General features: G+C 41.3%; 1 protein-coding gene across 3 annotated transcripts; it reads right to left on the bottom strand.

Annotated features, from left to right (window-relative positions):
* Window positions 1-2,929: 2,929 nt before the first annotated feature.
* ddx21 (DEAD (Asp-Glu-Ala-Asp) box helicase 21) lies at window positions 2,930-11,001 on the bottom strand. Of its 3 annotated transcripts, none has more exons than XM_029837661.1 (16): window positions 10,812-11,001; window positions 9,755-9,973; window positions 9,478-9,639; window positions 9,044-9,116; window positions 8,712-8,890; window positions 8,492-8,609; window positions 8,114-8,299; window positions 7,844-7,989; window positions 6,178-6,327; window positions 5,819-5,980; window positions 5,576-5,695; window positions 5,426-5,499; window positions 5,104-5,263; window positions 4,875-5,009; window positions 4,642-4,686; window positions 2,930-3,750 (listed from the first exon to the last, which is right to left on the bottom strand). In XM_029837661.1, the coding sequence occupies exons 1-16, from the start codon at window positions 10,902-10,904 to the stop codon at window positions 3,532-3,534; spliced, it is 2,241 nt and encodes a 746-aa protein (XP_029693521.1). In that variant the 5' UTR covers window positions 10,905-11,001; the 3' UTR covers window positions 2,930-3,531. The 3 variants fall into 3 exon arrangements, with proteins under 3 accessions (XP_029693521.1, XP_029693520.1, XP_003976441.3); XM_029837660.1 differs by having other exon boundaries at window positions 9,478-9,642; window positions 10,812-11,000; XM_003976392.3 differs by having other exon boundaries at window positions 9,478-9,642; window positions 10,821-10,999.
* Between the last annotated feature and the right edge of the window lie 6,805 nt (window positions 11,002-17,806).

Below are 17,806 nucleotides of genomic sequence, written 5' to 3'. Positions count from 1 at the left end.
GGAACAGGCAAGGCAGGCAGAACGAAGACAGGCAGGGTCGGTAACGGGGAATCCGGCAGGGAAACAACGCTGGAAAGTCTCGCATGAAAGCAGAAGAACAATCTGGCACTGAGTGAGTGTGAGGCTGGAGAATATATACACTGGTAGGTGAGCTGATCGATGAGTGAGGGCAGGTGTGTGATCAGTGACTGAGAGCAGGTGTGTGATCAGTGACTGAAAGCAGGTGTGTGATCAGTGACTGAAAGCAGGTGTGTGATCAGTGACAGAGCAGGTGTGGTGATCAGAGGGTGTGGTGTGAGCAGGGCAGTGGAAAAGTACTGGGACAGGAGGGAACTGGGGAAAAGGGGCTGTGACACTTTTTGAAAGAAAACAATGGGAAGAGTCAACCTGGTATACTTCAAACTGCATCAGAAACATAAATGTTTTGAATAAGCCTATTAAATATGGTGTTCAATCCCGAATGCCTCATAAGCCAAACTTATCGAGACATTCCATATGCAATAGTGCCACTATGCAGATGAGGTAGTGGCCTGGATGTGTCACAATACTTTTATTTTTGATGCTGTTGTCTCCATCATTGAAGCTGATGATTGGTTGGGTTCAGGTTAGGGTCAGGTTGGAGCTTGTCCCTGTGGGTGCTTGGCAAGAGTGATCAGAGCCTGCAGCTCATCAGCAGTTGTGGAGTTGACTTAAAATTGTGGGTTGTGGGGGAACTTGTAATGTTGCAATATTCCAGAATTCTCAGGGGTCTCGTCCAGTTGCTCTGGCTTTATGATTATTTATGATGATTGTTTTAACAGGCTGCTCAGCAGACCCATTACTTTGGGCGTGATGTGGATTTTCTGTCGTGCGTTTGAATTCCCATGACGAAGAGAATGATTCACTCTTCGGAAGCATATTAGGGCCATGGTCTGAAACTGCAACCTAAGAAATCCCACTCCTGACACCATGTCCTATATTATGATGTCCTAAAATAAATGGACTATTGAACTGTAGAACTTGAATCACATTTTTTTTTTATATATATATATATATATATATATATATATATATATATATATATATATATATATATTACTGATATCTCCATGAAAAAGGTAAAAAAAAAAAAAAGACTCAAGGACCCCAGTGGCACTTCATGGACGGCCCAAATTGATGCCCTCTGTGAAAGATTATGTGGTTGTTGTTGTAGTAACCTCTGCATTTGTGAGAATACTTTATTTTGATGTATTTGTGATAGTGTCCCACCACAACCATGGAAAAAAAGTTACCAACAGGAAGACACTCTAACACGGGATCTTCTGTACGCCTGTAGGCCTACAGGTGTATGGAAGTAACCAGCCTCAGTTTTATTGTGTGCCAGGTGTTGGTGGCTGCTGGGTTAAAACATTACAAATGCTTCTTCTTCTCTATGCTTTCTTAATAATGGGGCTTTCCCCCATCGACGGTTCAAAAACACAGTTTTAATATTTGTGACTCCGTCGAACTGATTTGAAATGACATTCAATTTCAAATTGACAGTTTGATTGGCAAGATTAAAAGGCAATTTCAAGCACATTCACACCGTACTATCCACACAGGAGTGCGCGCTTGACTCACCTTCTTCCACATGCACAGAACGAGATTCCTAGCGTCTCCATTCCAGTTTCCACATGTTAGAAAATGTCCGGGTTCTGTCCGGTTCCGTCTGTCCGGACGGAGCTTTGGTCCCCGAGAAGCTCTCGTCCATCTAGTTTTAAAGTGGAGCAGCTTTGACTGACATCGCCAACCGCTTCAGTAGATTAAACAAGCTCCTGGAGAAACAACAAGATTGCTTCACTTGAATTTGCGTTTGTTTAATTAAAGCGGCTGTTGGTAATTCAGCCAATTTGCCCTCACATTCCTTTCGGGTTCCGGTACCGCGGTACCCTGTGACCAGGGAGGCGCTGTTTCCCTACAACTACTCGTGTTTAGAGAATAAAAAATAACCAGTGATGTTTTAATCATTAACATGTATTTTTCTCCTTGCACTTACGGTCTTAAAGGAATACGACATATTTCACATTTATAGCGCGAACATATATTTAAAGATCAGTTTCCGCCTGCTGTTTAGAGCTTGTGTTTCTTTTCCCTGCAGGAAGCGCATGGTCCCCACTCTGGAGACGCCAGGACTCATGTCCTCAGCATCACTGGTCATGACCTGTGGTCAAAAACCACCAGCTGCACTATTGACCAACCACCGTCACCAACCAGCTGCTGTCTGGTTTAGGACGGACAGCCAAATTCTTTTATGATGCAGTTTTTAAATCAAATAAATCCTCCTTTGTTAGGGTGCAGCAGATGTGTGTGCGGTGCCCCGGTTACTGAGATCCTCGTCGATTCCAGCTGGGAAGGAAAAGGGCATAAGGGAAATCAATTCTAAGAGATTCAATCCACTTTCTGTAACACTATAAAATTAGAAATAACTGGGAAGACAGCTAAGGCTTCACGTGATGGGAGTGTATTTAATGGAAAAAGTGACTAACCTGAATATTTGACTGGAGACACCTTGGAGGAAAAAAAAACATTTGATATTTTAAATGTCTTGTGGGGTTTTTTTGGCACATAAACAGATGGTGTCTCCCATTTTTAAATTTTACTTTAACGTTTTGTGTACTCTGCATTTAAGTATTTTAATTTTAAGATTGTATTTTTTCCCATAAATACATGTATGAACTGTAAAGACAAAAGTGCTTTATATAAGGAAATCAGAAACGTGATTTAATTAAATCACTTAAAGGCTACATGCATCATTTGATACTCAAAGTCAGCTGTTTAGTTTTGTCCATATGCAGTTCTTTTTTCAAAAACATAATTCCTCAACTTTTGGTGATAGTGCAGTGGTTTCTTGTCATAGATTGTATGTTTCTCCAGTTCCTGACATGCTAATTCGACACATTAAAAACACAAATTCAGATGACCCTTTTAATGTCATTCATATGAATGGAAACAGTACACAGAAATATTAAATGGGGGCAATTGCTAAGCAATCATCCAATGTAAGTTTGGGGAGACGTTTCGACTGAGGCATATTCCAATACTCAGCAGCAGATAACAGAACACCACCCAATTTATCACCATTCACACAGCCCCTCTGCCCATACCAGGAATATCGAGTGGAGCTCGGTGGTGTAGTGGGGGGTCTTTTAGTCAGAATGGTGCCTCTGGTGTTGCAACCCTAACCCTGTCACACCTCCCCAAACACTCGAGCAACACTTTAGAGCCACATTCCAACTACTCTGATCCTAATGGAGGCCGACTGATCAATGTTTGACAGAGCTACATAAAGATGTGGCACAGCTGTGGCATCAAAATACACACAAATGGAAATGGAGCATTCTATTCAGTGTAAACCTCTGAATGTCTGCAAACTTCAGATTGTGTAATATGCTGGCGTTCCCCCCCCCCATTCGCACATGAATCATCATCCCGAGAGCCAATAGAAATCACTGCCAGATGATTGGCAGGCAGGCAATCAGGAAAGCAGTCAGTCAGTCAGTCCACACAGGCACTTTAATAATCAAATGCCTGACTGAAACTGCGTCTCTGCCCCCCTCTGTTGTTTCCATTCCTGAAGCCCCCAAAACTTCGTCCTCTTCCGCCTCTGAAACCGCCACGTCCTCCTCGTCCTCCTCCACCTCTTCCAAAACCATTAGTGAACTCTTTTACCTCCAGTTCAGGGAGCTCTGTGGCAACAGTCAGTTGCCACCGGCGGCCATCCTTCCAATTCTCCTGCAAAAGAATCAAGAAGAATGTGAGTCACGTTTAAGAGTCGCCTTGCAACCCACAAATAGTCCAGTCAGTGAAGGGAATCTGCTCTCCCCAAATCTGATGAAATATGTAAATGTGCTAAACTGTACCGGTATTTAATATTTTTGCCTTCTCTCTAAATGATCAATGTTGCAGTGCAGCTGCTGCTCATATTTACAGTTCACCATACAAGTCATGCTTCAGTAATTCTGAAGGAAGGTCTAAACTTTGTTCATAGAAACCTTTTGTTTGAGCAAAGATCTACTGTAAATATCGGAGTATAAGCCACTATTTTTTTCCGCCAACACTGTGATTCCTGCGGCTTATAGAGCACTGCGGCATTCCCGAATTTGAATGAATGTTTTCGCCCACCAGAGGGCGCTCGAGCAGAGCAAGACCATTGAAGAGATGCTGTAACGCACTGACAAAAGACATGGTTTAATTGTGTTTAACAGTCTTTTTGCGCTTCATGTACACACCCGTGTCATTGATAACACACAAAGAAATGCCTATTAAGCAGCTTTTAAGTTATAGGCCAGCAATCAACAGCTGGTAGGCTTTTTTTTAAGCGTAATGTCATTTTACTGCTGTGTTGCAGCACTATTTGGAAAAAAGAAAATGGTTATCCATTTTTACTGCTGTAAGCTGTGTGTGTGTTATTGCTGTGTTTAGTAACTCAACATTTAAAATAATCTTTCTGTGTACCTTTCAGATCTCAAAATGGCCACCTTTGGTTTGTAGTCAGGTGTGGCTTATGTGTGTATCTTTTTTCCATAAATTTTATGAAATTTGGGTGTCACGCCTTATAGTCAAGGTGCGTTCTATAGTGTGGAATTTACGGTATTTTTACCCATGAGTTTTTCTTCATTTTACCTGAATTTCCTTGACTTTGTCGGCAGGAACATCAAAACAAACTCCCTACATTAAATAAATAAAACATGGTTTTAAAGTTATTACAAGTCAATCAATAACAACATATTCATAGAAAAGTAATTTTTGTCACATTGAAATTTTATCAATTAATCAGATTTTCATTAATGATGTCAATTCAGGTGTGATTAATTTGAATCGAAAAGATGATGTGTACTGAACATGCATACACATACCATTCTGCCTTTAAGGAACGTCATCCTGTGAATGTGGGTTTCTATCTCCTCTCCAAGCTGCTCTTTCAGGCTTTTCCATGCGTACCCTATATTATGCATCTCCAGAGAACACGTCAACTGCAGAGTGGTGTAACCCTGCATACAACCAAACAAGTCATGTGAAATGTACTGGCACATTGAGACCAGAAGTGCTTATGTTTCATTGTTGCAGGCTTATAAGGAGACTTACTGCATCAGAGTTGAGCAGCGATCTCTGCTCGAGTGCTGTCGCTCCAGAGATATGAGCCAGAGCAGCAGCGAGAGCGTCGACTGCTCCCCTTTCTTCAATCAGCTTCTCAGCTGATGCTCGAAAGTAACCAATAGCTGCAACCGGAATAGAGTCGAGAAACCTGAAAACAGAAAACAAATGGCATCGATGTGTTTAATATCAGATATTTTCCAACACATACACAATCTGGCACCAGCATATGAGACAATATTAACCAATCAATGTGGCTGAAAAGGCCCAAAGTTTGAAACAATATTCATGAATCAAACTTTATAACCGATACCTGACGGCATCTTTGCTTGATGACTTGATGATGTCATTGGCAGTGGGAACACCAACACGTCTGAAAGTGATGCCCTGCAATGAAAGTTCAGTTACCTACTGTAACTGCACTATATCCTATACATCCAACAGGAACCAAAAGGAGACATACAGCTTTGTTTTCCACATAGCGGAGCTGGTCCTCCTCTTTCCTCTGGTAGAAACAGATGCAGACTCCAGTCCTACCTGCTCGGCCTGTACGACCTGAGCGATGGATGTAAGACTCCACATCCTGAGAGTATCCAAACAAACATTTTTAGGGAATTCAAATTTTCCCTTAAAAATCTGAAAATGTAATTACACAACATACAAGGAGTATTTTTCATATCTTATCATTTCTGAGAACATGTCAGACCTTTGGTGGAGAACACTGGACCACCAGATCAACTTCTGGGATGTCCAAACCACGAGCTGCCACATTGGTGGCCACCAGAACCTCAAAAGAGCCATTCCTGAAGCCTTTCAGTGTGGTCTCTCTCTGTTTCTGAGGAATGTCTCCATGGAGGGACTGGGTACTCTGAAGACACAAGGGCCAAAAAGCAAACATTGGCCAATGTTTCACATTTCCAACAAGAGTAAAAGTGTTGAAAACATGTTTGAAAGACAAATAAATATCCTTAATTTCCAATATTACAACACCCCAATGGGCAACACATTTTTACACATTACATTTATTTCAAATCCTGTCATCTTTTTACAAATGTTTGCTTGCACCTGTTTAATTGATGCATTCATGGAGAGTTCATTGGCTTCCTTCTTTGTTTCACAGAAGACAATGGTTCTGCCGTGGCTGCCGCTGTACACCTGGATCACGTCACCTATCACAGCGGCACGCTGGGACCAGTGGCACGCTATGGCCAGGTGCTACAGGAGAAATGACAGGCGGGGAGAGATGTGTCCATTATTCAACTGGCAGATTTTTAATGAGTCCTTACATTTCCACTTTGGTTGACGATGATAAATGCTTCCATTTTTACTACATATTAATGTGTTGGCCTTTCCTGACGGAGATATTTGACAACAGATTTAGCAATTGCCATTAATTTAAACCCTTTTTCTCACAACACTGAAGACACACACTGCTTAAACCATCCCAATTCATATTTGCATGCAGAAAAGATGCTTGCCAGCCTTCACAATCGTACGAGTGCCGCCAAGGACATAATTCATTCTTTGTCCTACACACACCATCATAATCTTGCATATACGCCACGATGCTCACACATACTCATTTTTAAACTACTTTTACATGTGCACATGCAAGTGTATAGCAGTGTATGAGAGAGCATATAGCTGGGTATGTGAGAATATAGCAGCAGACGAGTATAGCCATATATACAACCGAATATAGCAGCGTATGAGAGAGAGCATATACCTGGGTATGTGAGACTATAGCAGCAGATGAGTACAGCCATGTATGCAACAGAATATAGCAGTATATGAGAGAGCATATAGCTGGGTATGTGAGACTATAGCAGCAGATGAGTACAGCCATATATACAACAGAATATAGCAGCGTATGAGAGAACATATAGCTGGGTATGTGAGACTATAGCAGCAGATGAGTACAGCCATGTATACAACAGAATATAGCAGTATATGAGAGAGCATATAGCTGGGTATGTGAGACTATAGCAGCAGATGAGTACAGCCATATATACAACAGAATATAGCTGCGTATAAGAGAGCATATAGCTGGGTATGTGAGACTATAGCAGTATATGAGAGAGCATATAGCTGGGTATGTGAGACTATAGCAGCAGACAAGTACAGCCATGTATGATAGCATGACTGCCATGAATATAGCAGCGTATGAGAGAGAGTTCACAATATGAGTCTCCTTCGCAAACATGATTGGCAGGGAAATCAGCAGCCTGGGAGCGACTCAAGGGGACACTGGCCTATTAAAAATTATATTTTAAACTCTCCAACTGTTCTCACATCAATATCAGAAACGCTGCATCAAAGTCAAAAGCCAACCACGGGCATCATTTTAAATGCTGCTGTTCAGAAAAAAAAAAAAAACCTGTTATGGCAGGTTTTCTGAGCTTTATGAAAATGTTCGTTAAGAAGCAGGACGATGGGAGTATTGAGGGAAAGTTGCAATAATGATATTTTCTCTTGTGTAGAGTGGCCAAACACCTCTCTTTGCAAACACACATCCTCTTTTTGAGACCTAAAATTGTGTAGGGCAGATTGTTCAAGATTTTGAGCTAGAGCCTCAAACACATTCATCAAATATTTGTTGCGTCTCCATGTCCTTCACAGTTATACTCTTACATACACATCCACATTATCTCACGTACTAGTAATCCTCACTACATGAACAAACACACACCTACCCCTACATCCCAACCCACACATGCTCACACACACCTACCTCGACAGTTGTTGCAGCTTTCTGTGTTTTCTTGCCAATCAAATCAACATGCTTACACTTTGGCCTCATGTATTTCTTGGCCACATCATAAACCCAGGGTGGACATGTGGCTGAAAACAGCAGCGTCTGTGGATTGGTATCAGCATCTACATAATAGCATGTACAAAGAAAAATCTTCATTTTCCTCACAGATCAATGCAACATTGAGTATGACAGTACAAACTGCACACATTATTTATGATAGGGCCAAATACAGTACATTAAATTTACCTTTCTTATAGGATGAAGCCAAAATCTCTTCCACCTGTTCTGCAAATCCCATGTCCAACATTTGATCTACTTCATCCAGAACCACATGTTTCAGTTTAGAGAGGTCCAATTTATTATTTTGAAGGTGGTCTTTGATGCGCCCAGGAGTTCCGACCAAGATGTCAATTCCATTGCGGATTGCATCAACTACGCAGAAAGTAGAAAGGTCAGAGCATCTCCCAACATCAGCATGTAGAGATTTATTATCACAGGAAAGACATATGATAAGCTTATGTAGTGTTGCTTAAAACCTTAGCGCAGAATAAACTTAAAAATAAGCATTTGTCCTTATTTTAAACAAATGATTTTTATCGTCTAAGCATTTTTATTTTAACTCACTCTGGGGCATGTACGAGGTGCCGCCATAGAAGCAAACTATACTCAATTTCTTGATGATGTCTTTGAAGTCTTTGGCGACCTGGATGGCCAGCTCTCTAGTTGGAGTTAAGACCAGGACCTACAGATACAGGAATAAAGTTTCCATCACACCAAAACCTAATCTGACAGGCTGATGCAAAGAATCTGTTCTTTGTGAATGGAATTGTGCACGTGTCTGTACCTTTGGGGCCCGGCCTCGGGCAGGCCCTGCTGAATCTCTCTGGAGTTTCTCCACTAAAGGAATGGCAAAGGAGAATGTCTTCCCTGTTCCTGTTCGGGCCTGGGCAATTACATCCTCGCCATCATACACGGAGTCAAATGTCTTTACCTGAATGTCAAACAGGTAGGAGACTCCCCGAGCTGAGAAAGAGAAAGACAGACAGCAGAACCAAAAAGGGACAATCAGAACATGAAGCAATGTTGTTGTCATTCTGTCGTTCTTTAACTGCAACAAGGGTCATTTGAAACAGTAATATACTGCATTCAATGTAAAGATGTCACTTTCATATTCACCTTTGAGTTTGTTGATTGTAACTGGGGAGATTCTAAAGTTGGAAAAGGCTCCTTCTCTCTGCTCTGGTGTCTCCTTTTAAATAAATAATCCTATTAGTTTTACATTTGTGACTGTAATCTGCCCAAAGTATCACAACATTATGATCCAATTTAACAGAATAAATCAAGCAAGTCATCATTTGGCACTTTACAGTTTAAAGAGATGCAGAGATTAAGGCCTGCATGTTTTCAGGACATCCTAATCTATTAAGGTTTGAATTTTTTGTCATTGATTTTGTATTTTGAAAATAAGAACACCAATATGCTCTTATGTCAATATTTATGATTGAGTACATAAAGGCTTAATGACCCCAACTACTCTAAACCCTTTTAGATAGCACAAGGTTGAGGTTTGTCTATGCAGTAAATTTAACAAAAATATTTAAGCTTCTTACCATTTCCTTCTCACTGTCACTGGCTGATTCTTCACTCGACTGGGATGGTGACTGGGATGGTGTCTGGGATGGCGTCTGGGATGGCGTCTCAAAGGGGGTCTTTCCATTAGAAAGCCCATTCGTTGCTTCTGCCGATACTGTTTTCTTTTGCTTTTGTGTATTCTTCTATTACAAAGATAAAAGTGTTGACAATTTTACAAGGTATATGAAAGTGGCTGTGACACGAAGGCATAGTCTGAGATTAAGTTTAAAAATGTAAAAGGAAAAAAAAAAAAACCTCTGTGTTTTCTCCATTGTTCTTCTTAGTCTTCTTTGGTGATGTTTCAACACTACTGTTCCCATCCATGTCTGTGTGGTCATTCTCTTGGTCCACTGTCACCTTGTCGTTTTTTTTCTTTTTTTTGGCTGCTGGTGGTTCACAGTCTTGGTCCTCCTGCTCCATTTGTTCCTTGGTCTTCTGTTTCTTCTTCAGCTTCATGCCATCTTTGCTCTTGTTCTGGATTAATTCAGCAAAATAATTCAAAAATGTTTCAGTTAGACCAAAGAACTAATGAAATTTAATTGGTGTGTAGACAGTAAGTGGCCACCGCCACATGTCAGGTTTGTTATGACGTTTTACACACAGCTGTGTGTTGCATCAAACAAGCACATACAAATGTAAACTGGTAGCTATTTTTTTCAAATTAAAAAAACTTAAATTGAAATCTTCAGCATTAAATACAAAAGAGAATATTTTGACAAATAAAACACTATATAGACACATATGGCAGTTAACAAGAACATGACAGATATATTAAACCTTAAATAAAAATGGTGAAGTCTTATTTTGACATTACGTTTTAAATAAAGGTTTCCGTTTTTTGCATCGTACACTTGTATATATATATATTTTTTTAAAACATTGACAACAATATGATGAGGTAAGTAGTAAAGACATTTTTGTACATATATAATCACATTTCATAACTCTAAAGATTTTTTGGATAAAGCGCCGTCACTTGTCTTGACGCACATCCACGTTACGTCGGCCCTTTAACACGAGGCTGTGCCACGTGATCTGGTAGCCAGACATCATCATTGTTGTAAATCTGAGCTAACGTGGTTTTACCGATGAAACAGGTCAACGGTTGAAATTGGAACTATACTGATTTAGACCTTTGTGAAATTAAATAAATATACACACATATATATCTAACGACAGTTAGACTAAACCTATCGCACACTAGGGTTAGCCTACTTAGCATTTTGAGCCACATGTTGTTAAACATGGAGCGGGCAGGACAGGACATAGCTTTAGTCCCGGTTCGTTTTAGATTCCGGGCGACACGACTCACTTTTCTCACCTTCAGAGTTTTGACGTCCGCGGCTATGTCCACAACTTCTTCCATGACTTGATCTTCTGTTTCAAAGAATACTTTTGACGGCATTTGTCTCCTCGGTTGGAACCCGACAACGTGTACACAACTACCTCTCCGGCATACGGAGGAAAAGGAACGCCTCGTGCGCGAGACGGGTCTCCGCCTTTTTCCTGGGTACGTTCGCCCTACTATATACGGATGGCGAGCAGGGACAATTGCCAATAAACATTGGCTGTTTCCGAAACCACCGACTCGTTCCCTGTTCACTACTCACGGATACATTGAGTGCACTACAGTGGTAATTGTAAAGCATTATACAATAATTCAGACAATAATTCAAAATGGCATACACACTACTGAGTGCACTACATAGGTAACACAGCAATAATTTCACCTGCACGATGGACAAAGTACTTACGCAGTTTTCTCATGGGTGGCACTAATAAGTTTCCGTATGATTTCAATGGCTGTTTCCTAAACCACCCCCTCAATAATAATACAATAATAATTACTTATTACCTAAAATAATTAGTGTCCCTTGACATTTTCAAGCCAAGACGTGATTGAACATTCTCTAGTCATATTCCGCTGTAGTAAAGAAAAGATAAAGAAATATTCCATCAAAAAATGGATCCAGAGCTACTTTTCATCTTTGTAAATATTCTTTTACTGAGATTCTGTCGCCTGGTGAGGAACAGACAATTCTGAAGAACAATTTTAAGTGAGGGGCGGGGATCAGTGAAGATTGATTGATTTTTTTTTATTTTTTTTTACACATTTATGTTGTAATATTTTAAGATGATCATATTCGACCCCTACTGAAAAAATATTCCTATTTCCAAAAATTTCATATATCAAACCGCACAGTAGAAATTACGTTAAAAAATGTATCCCATCAGCCTTTACGGATGGGATGGGATATATTTTCCGAGTTAGGGCGCTTGCTTGTACACTACTTTTCGCAGTGCATTGTGGGATACATTGAGTGCACTACACAGGGTACAGCGATGCTCACTAACAATTCGGACACTATTTCAAAATGGCGTCCACACTATTGAGTGCACTATGTAGGGTATAGGGGGTGGTTTAGGAAACAGCCATTGAAATCATACGGAAACTTATTAGTGCCACCCATGAGAAAACTGCGTAAGTACTTTGTCCATCGTGCAGGTGAAATTATTGCTGTGTTACCTATGTAGTGCACTCAGTAGTGTGTATGCCATTTTGAATTATTGTCTGAATTATTGTATAATGCTTTACAATTATCACTGTAGTGCACTCAATGTATCCCACAATGCATGGCGAAAATGACGCTCGCTGTGTCCGAAACCACCCCCTATACCCTACATAGTGCACTTAATAGTGTGGACGCCATTTTGAGTGTCCGAATTCTTAAGTGAGCATCGCTGTACCCTATGTAGTGCACTCAATATATCCCACAATGCACTGCGAAAACTAGCGTACAACCGATGCGCCCTAATTTGAAATATATCCCATCAGCCTTTACGGTATCACGTGACCTTTTTTTTAACTGTGCTGTTTGGTATATTATATAAAAATTTTGGGAAATAAGGAATCAATGTGTAGTTTACAACTGTTTTCAGTAGGGGTCCAATATGATCATCTTAAAATATTACAAAATAAATATGTTAAAAAAAAAAAAATCAACCATCATTGTTTCCCCCCCTTCACTTACAATTGAAACTGTTTTTTCGGAATCATCTGTTCCTCAACAGGCGACGGGATCTCAGTAAAAGAATATTTGATAAGATGAAAAGTAGCTCTGGATCTATTTCTTGATGAAAAATTGCTTTATTACTACAGCGGAATAATACTTGAGAATGTACCATCACACACTAATTATTGTAATAAGTAATTGTTATTTTATTATTATTATTGACATTAATATTTTATTTTATTATATAAAGCTAATCATAGGGTAAAATATTGCATTTCCAAAAAACGACCACTGAATGTATTGTTTCGGATGGGTTAAAATAATTCAATGGACCTGGCCACTTTTACCGTAGACTGTGGTCGTAATTAGTATGCGACACCGTAGCGTCATTTTACATGCGCTGTAGTGTCTGAACGATAATTTTAAATTGACCAGTGAATAGGGAACGAGTGTGTGGTTTTCGGACAGCCTGAGTGTGCAACCAATGCACCCTAACCCAGTAATTTATCCCATCAGCCTTTGCGGTTACACGTGACCACCAATTAATAGCACAGTGCCCTTTTGTGCATCTAATACATGTATTATTTTTCAATTGTTCTGACTTTCCTTAGAAAAAATAAGATTATATTTAGGTTACCTTGAGAGTGAGTAGGGTACTTGTCAGAAAGTTACAAGTAATTTAAATTAGCTAGTTAGCTGTTGACATATTCCACTTTAGCTAATTTTATTGTAGTTGGCTACATAGCTAAGTGGATTACCTGGCTACTAAGTTAAGTAGTTAGTTAAGCTACTTAGCCAAGTCAACAAAATATAACTTATATATATGCGCTAAAAAAATTAGAGGAACACTTCGAAAACACATCAGATCTAAACGGGGGGACCTAAACATAAGGTCCCAGAGGTGTTCTATTGGGTTTAGGTCAGATGAACGCGGGGCCAGCCAATGGTATCAATTCCTTCATCCTCCAGGAACTGCCTGCATACTCTAGCCACATGAGGGTGAGGGTTAGGACCAGGAGGAACCCAGGAGGAACCCAGGTCCCCAAGAAGCAGCGTAGGTTCTGACAGTGGGTCCACCTAATAGCAGTCAGGGTGCCATTATCTAACCTGTAGAGATCTGTGCGTCCTTCCAGGGATATGCCTCCCCAGACCACCACTGACCCACCACCAAACCGGTCCTGCTGAATGATGTTGGGCAGCATAACGTTCTCCACGGCGTCTCCAGAACCTTTCACATCTGTCGCATGTGCTCAGGTTGGACCTGCTCTCATCAGTAAAGAGCACTGGCCGCCAGTGGCGTAGTGACCAAGTCTGGTGGTCTATGGCAAATGCCTATCGAGCTCTACGGTGCCAGGCAGTGAGCACAGGGTCCACTACAGGACGTGGGGCCCTCGGGCCACCCTCCTGGAGCCTGTTTCTGATTGTCTGGTCAGAAACATTCCCATCAGTGGCCTGCTGGAGGTCATTTTGTAGGGCTCTGGCAGTGCTCATCCTGTTCCTCCCTGCACAAAGGAGCAGATACCGATCCTGCTGAGGGTTTAAGGACCTTCTATGGACCTGTCCAGCTCTCCTGGAGTAACTACCTGTCTCCTGGAATCTCCTCCATGCTCTTGAGACTGTGCAACCTCTGTAGCATCCAGGTCCCGCACCATGCTATCAACAGAGATGTTGATCCAAGCCAAATGAAGAACTACAGCAATAGAAAGTCAGTCAGTAAAAATCAGCCAAAAGAGATGAGGAGGGAAAAAAGTGTCAGTGGCCTCAACCTAGAAAGCCATTCCTGTTTTGGGGGCCGTCTCATTGTTGCCCCTCTGATGCCCCTGGGGTTGATTTCATTAACAACAAAGCAGCAGAAACTGATTAACAACCCCCTCTGCTACTTAACTGAACAGATCAATATCCCAGAAGTTTGACTGATAGGTTGCTAGATTCTGATTAAAAAGTGTTCCTCCAATTTTTTTGAGCAGTGTACAGTGGGACATCTACTTACGAATTTAATTCGTCCCAGAAGTTGCTTTGTAACCTGAAAATTACATAAGTAGAGACGCGTTTTCCATGTAAATGCCCTAATCCGTTCCAAGCCCCCAAAATTCGGACATAATTTTTTTTATAAATCATAAAAATGCATCAAAACATGTAACAAATACATGTTACAATTAGATTACCGCACAATAAATGTAGGAATTCAGAGCAAGGCTTCTCCAGGAACAAAATGAACCTTATTACAGGCTAATCTTACATTAGCCGTCATTACTAGCAACAAACGTTAACACTTGTGGTAACAGCGCCATCTAATGGACAAACATGCGAACACCCACAATAAATAAAAGTGAAACAAAGAAGACGCTGGGAAACACACAAACTTGTACATATTGACGTCCCTCCTAGACAATGGGATTACAGGAAGATGCTAGGCGATAGCCAATGGCAGAGCAGCTACAAGCAATTTTGTGTTCGCTAAACTCTGCGAGCTGCGAGTAGCAGCGGTAGCATATTTTTGACCTTCGTATCCTTCGTAACAAGAGGAAATATTTTCTCGTTGAGACGCTTCGTAACCTGAACAATTCGCATGTAGAGACGTTCCTAAGTAGAGGTCCCACTGTATTATCAATTTGGTCTGGAGGAAGGTTTTAAATCAGTTCTGGAGAAAGGTCCTGGAGCACCCTCTGCTGGACAAAGCCCAGAACTTTGGTGGCTTGTTTGAAATCCTCTGGCTGATCGCTGTTTTTATGTAAAAGCACATGTTATACATGAGAAAAGTTGTTGCGTGTGCATCTTTGAAAAATTACTGTTGAATAAATAGAACTAAAAATTCTACAAAAATGGATTAATGGTCTGATACTCCGAGATGTAATGGAAATGACAATCGGTTATTTAATTAAGAAAGTTAGGGCTTAGGGTTAGGGTTTGGTTTAAGAGTTTGGCTTTCCCCTGGGTTAGGGTTAGGGTTTGGATTAGGGTTAGGGTTAGTGTTAGGGTTAAAGGGTCAGGGTTAGGGTCAGGGTTACGGTTAGGGTTATGTTTGGTTTAGAATAATAGGGTTAGGATTTGGAACAGGGTTGGGGGTTGAGGTTAGGGGTTGGGGTTAGGGCTAGGCGTTAGGGTTAGGTTAGGGGTTGAGGTTAGGGTTGGGTTAGGGTTGGAGTTGGGGGTTAGGGTTAGGTGGTGGGGTGTCCAAAAATTAGGCACTCTGGCCTTAGCTGTGATCAGCTGCGCAACGTTTCGGCCTTTGTTGGCCTTCCTCAGGCTAGCTGATCAAAAAATTGTTATTATGTTGGCCTGTTTGGGCCTCAACATAAAATAGTCCCTTGCTTTATCCCTTCTTCCACCTCCTTTTCTTTCCATGATGTTGTCCCTTCTGTAACCACTTTCCATTTGACTTGCTCCACCTCTCCTTCCCCTTTTATACTCCCCTCGCTTTTTTGCGTTAATTTTTTTACTTTCGATTTAAGTGTCCCCTCCCTTCCTTCTTATCTTGCCTTTTGTATTTCCCCCCCCATTTCTTTTTGAATTTTTGCTTTCCTCTTCTTTTAGGGTTAAGCTTAGGGTTAGGGTTAGGCGTTAGGGTTAGGGTTAGGGTTAGAGGGTTAGGGTTAGAGGGTTAGGGTTAGGGTTAGGGTTGGGTTAGGGTTTAGGGTTAGGGTTAGGGGGGTTAGGGTTAGGGGTTAGGGTTAGGGTAAGGGTTAGGGGTTAGGGGTTAGGGTTAGGGTAGGGGAATGTACCCTGCCTCCCATACGAGACAGGGAAAGCACGGTCCTTCCTCCCAACCGACCTCCCATAACCCTGAAATCCTTGTTGTTGACGATGGGCACGCCATAGCGCACCTCCGTCCAACCCGGCTCCATAAATCAAGGTAAGTTATTTATTTTAGAAAGTTTTTTGAAATAAAAGCGCTTTCCAAAAAATAGGAAAGGAAAAAGGTAAGTATTTTAATGTTTTTTTTGTTTTTTTTATATATATATATATTTTTTTTAAGGGTAAGTATTTTTTTATTTTAATTTCTCCCTTTTCTTAAAAGGTAAGTAAAATAAAACCAAAAATCAATAAATGTATTAAATAACTAAGGAAGAGTGCGCCAAAAAACGACGTTTCGACCCCTATGGTCTTCTTCAGGTAGGGCACACTAAATAACCAAAAGCTGGCTCGCTGTATTGGCTGTGGACGATGTGTTCCATACGCTGGTTGAAAAGCAAATGGTCCCTTTTTGCGAACTCGCGTCCCTTAATATAGTGCCTGCTGTGGCATCGCTTTTTTCAAAAACACTATATACGCGATGTTTTTTCTTTTTTCATTTTTTCACCCTACCATTTAGCCCCCTAAATGCCAAATTAAATTAGTTTGATATCAGATGTAATATTTAATCTTTGGGTTAGGATTTAGGGTTAGGGTAGGATTAGGGGTTAGGGTTAGGGGTTAGGGGTTAGGGTTAGGGTTAGGGTTAGAGGGTTAGGGTTAGGGTTAGGTAGGGTTAGGGTTGGGTTGGGGTAGGGTTAGGGTTTAGGGTTAGAGGGTTAGGGTTAGGGTTAGAGGGTTAGGGTTAGGGGTAGGGTTAGGGTTAGGGGTTGGGTTAGGGTTAGAGGGTTAGGGTTAGGGTTAGAGGGTTAGGGTTAGGGGGGTAGGGTTAGGGTTGGGTTAGGGTTAGGGTTGGGTTAGGGTTAGAGGTTAGGGTTAGGGTTAGGGTTAGGTTAGGGCTAGGTTAAGATAAGGTTAGGCTTTCCGGGGAAAGCAATGCACTGTCCATCAAGGGGGTCCCAGGCAGAGACTCCCACCATCAAAGTTATTCACCACCCTAAGGTGGTGGGGTGTCCAAAAATTAGGCACTCTGGCCTTAGCTGTGATCAGCTGCGCAACGTTTCGGCCTTTGTTGGCCTTCCTCAGGCTAGCTGATCAAAAAATTGTTATTATGTTGGCCTGTTTGGGCCTCAACATAAAATAGTCCCTTGCTTTATCCCTTCTTCCACCTCCTTTTCTTTCCATGATGTTGTCCCTTCTGTAACCACTTTCCATTTGACTTGCTCCACCTCTCCTTCCCCTTTTATACTCCCCTCGCTTTTTTGCGTTAATTTTTTACTTTCGATTTAAGTGTCCCCTCCCTTCCTTCTTATCTTGCCTTTTGTATTTCCCCCCCATTTCTTTTGAATTTTTGCTTTCCTCTTCTTTAGGGTTAAGCTTAGGGTTAGGGTTAGGCGTTAGGTTAGGGTTAGGGGTTAGGGGTTAGGGTTAGAGGGTTAGGGTTAGGGTGGGTAGGGGTTAGGGGTTAGGGTTAGGGGTTAGGGTTAGGGTTAGGTTAGGG

The sequence above is a fragment of the Takifugu rubripes genome, chromosome 6 (genome assembly GCF_901000725.2).
Source record: "Takifugu rubripes chromosome 6, fTakRub1.2, whole genome shotgun sequence".
Classification (NCBI taxonomy): Eukaryota; Metazoa; Chordata; class Actinopteri; order Tetraodontiformes; family Tetraodontidae; genus Takifugu; species Takifugu rubripes.
This window is presented reverse-complemented; position numbering and strand designations above follow the sequence as displayed.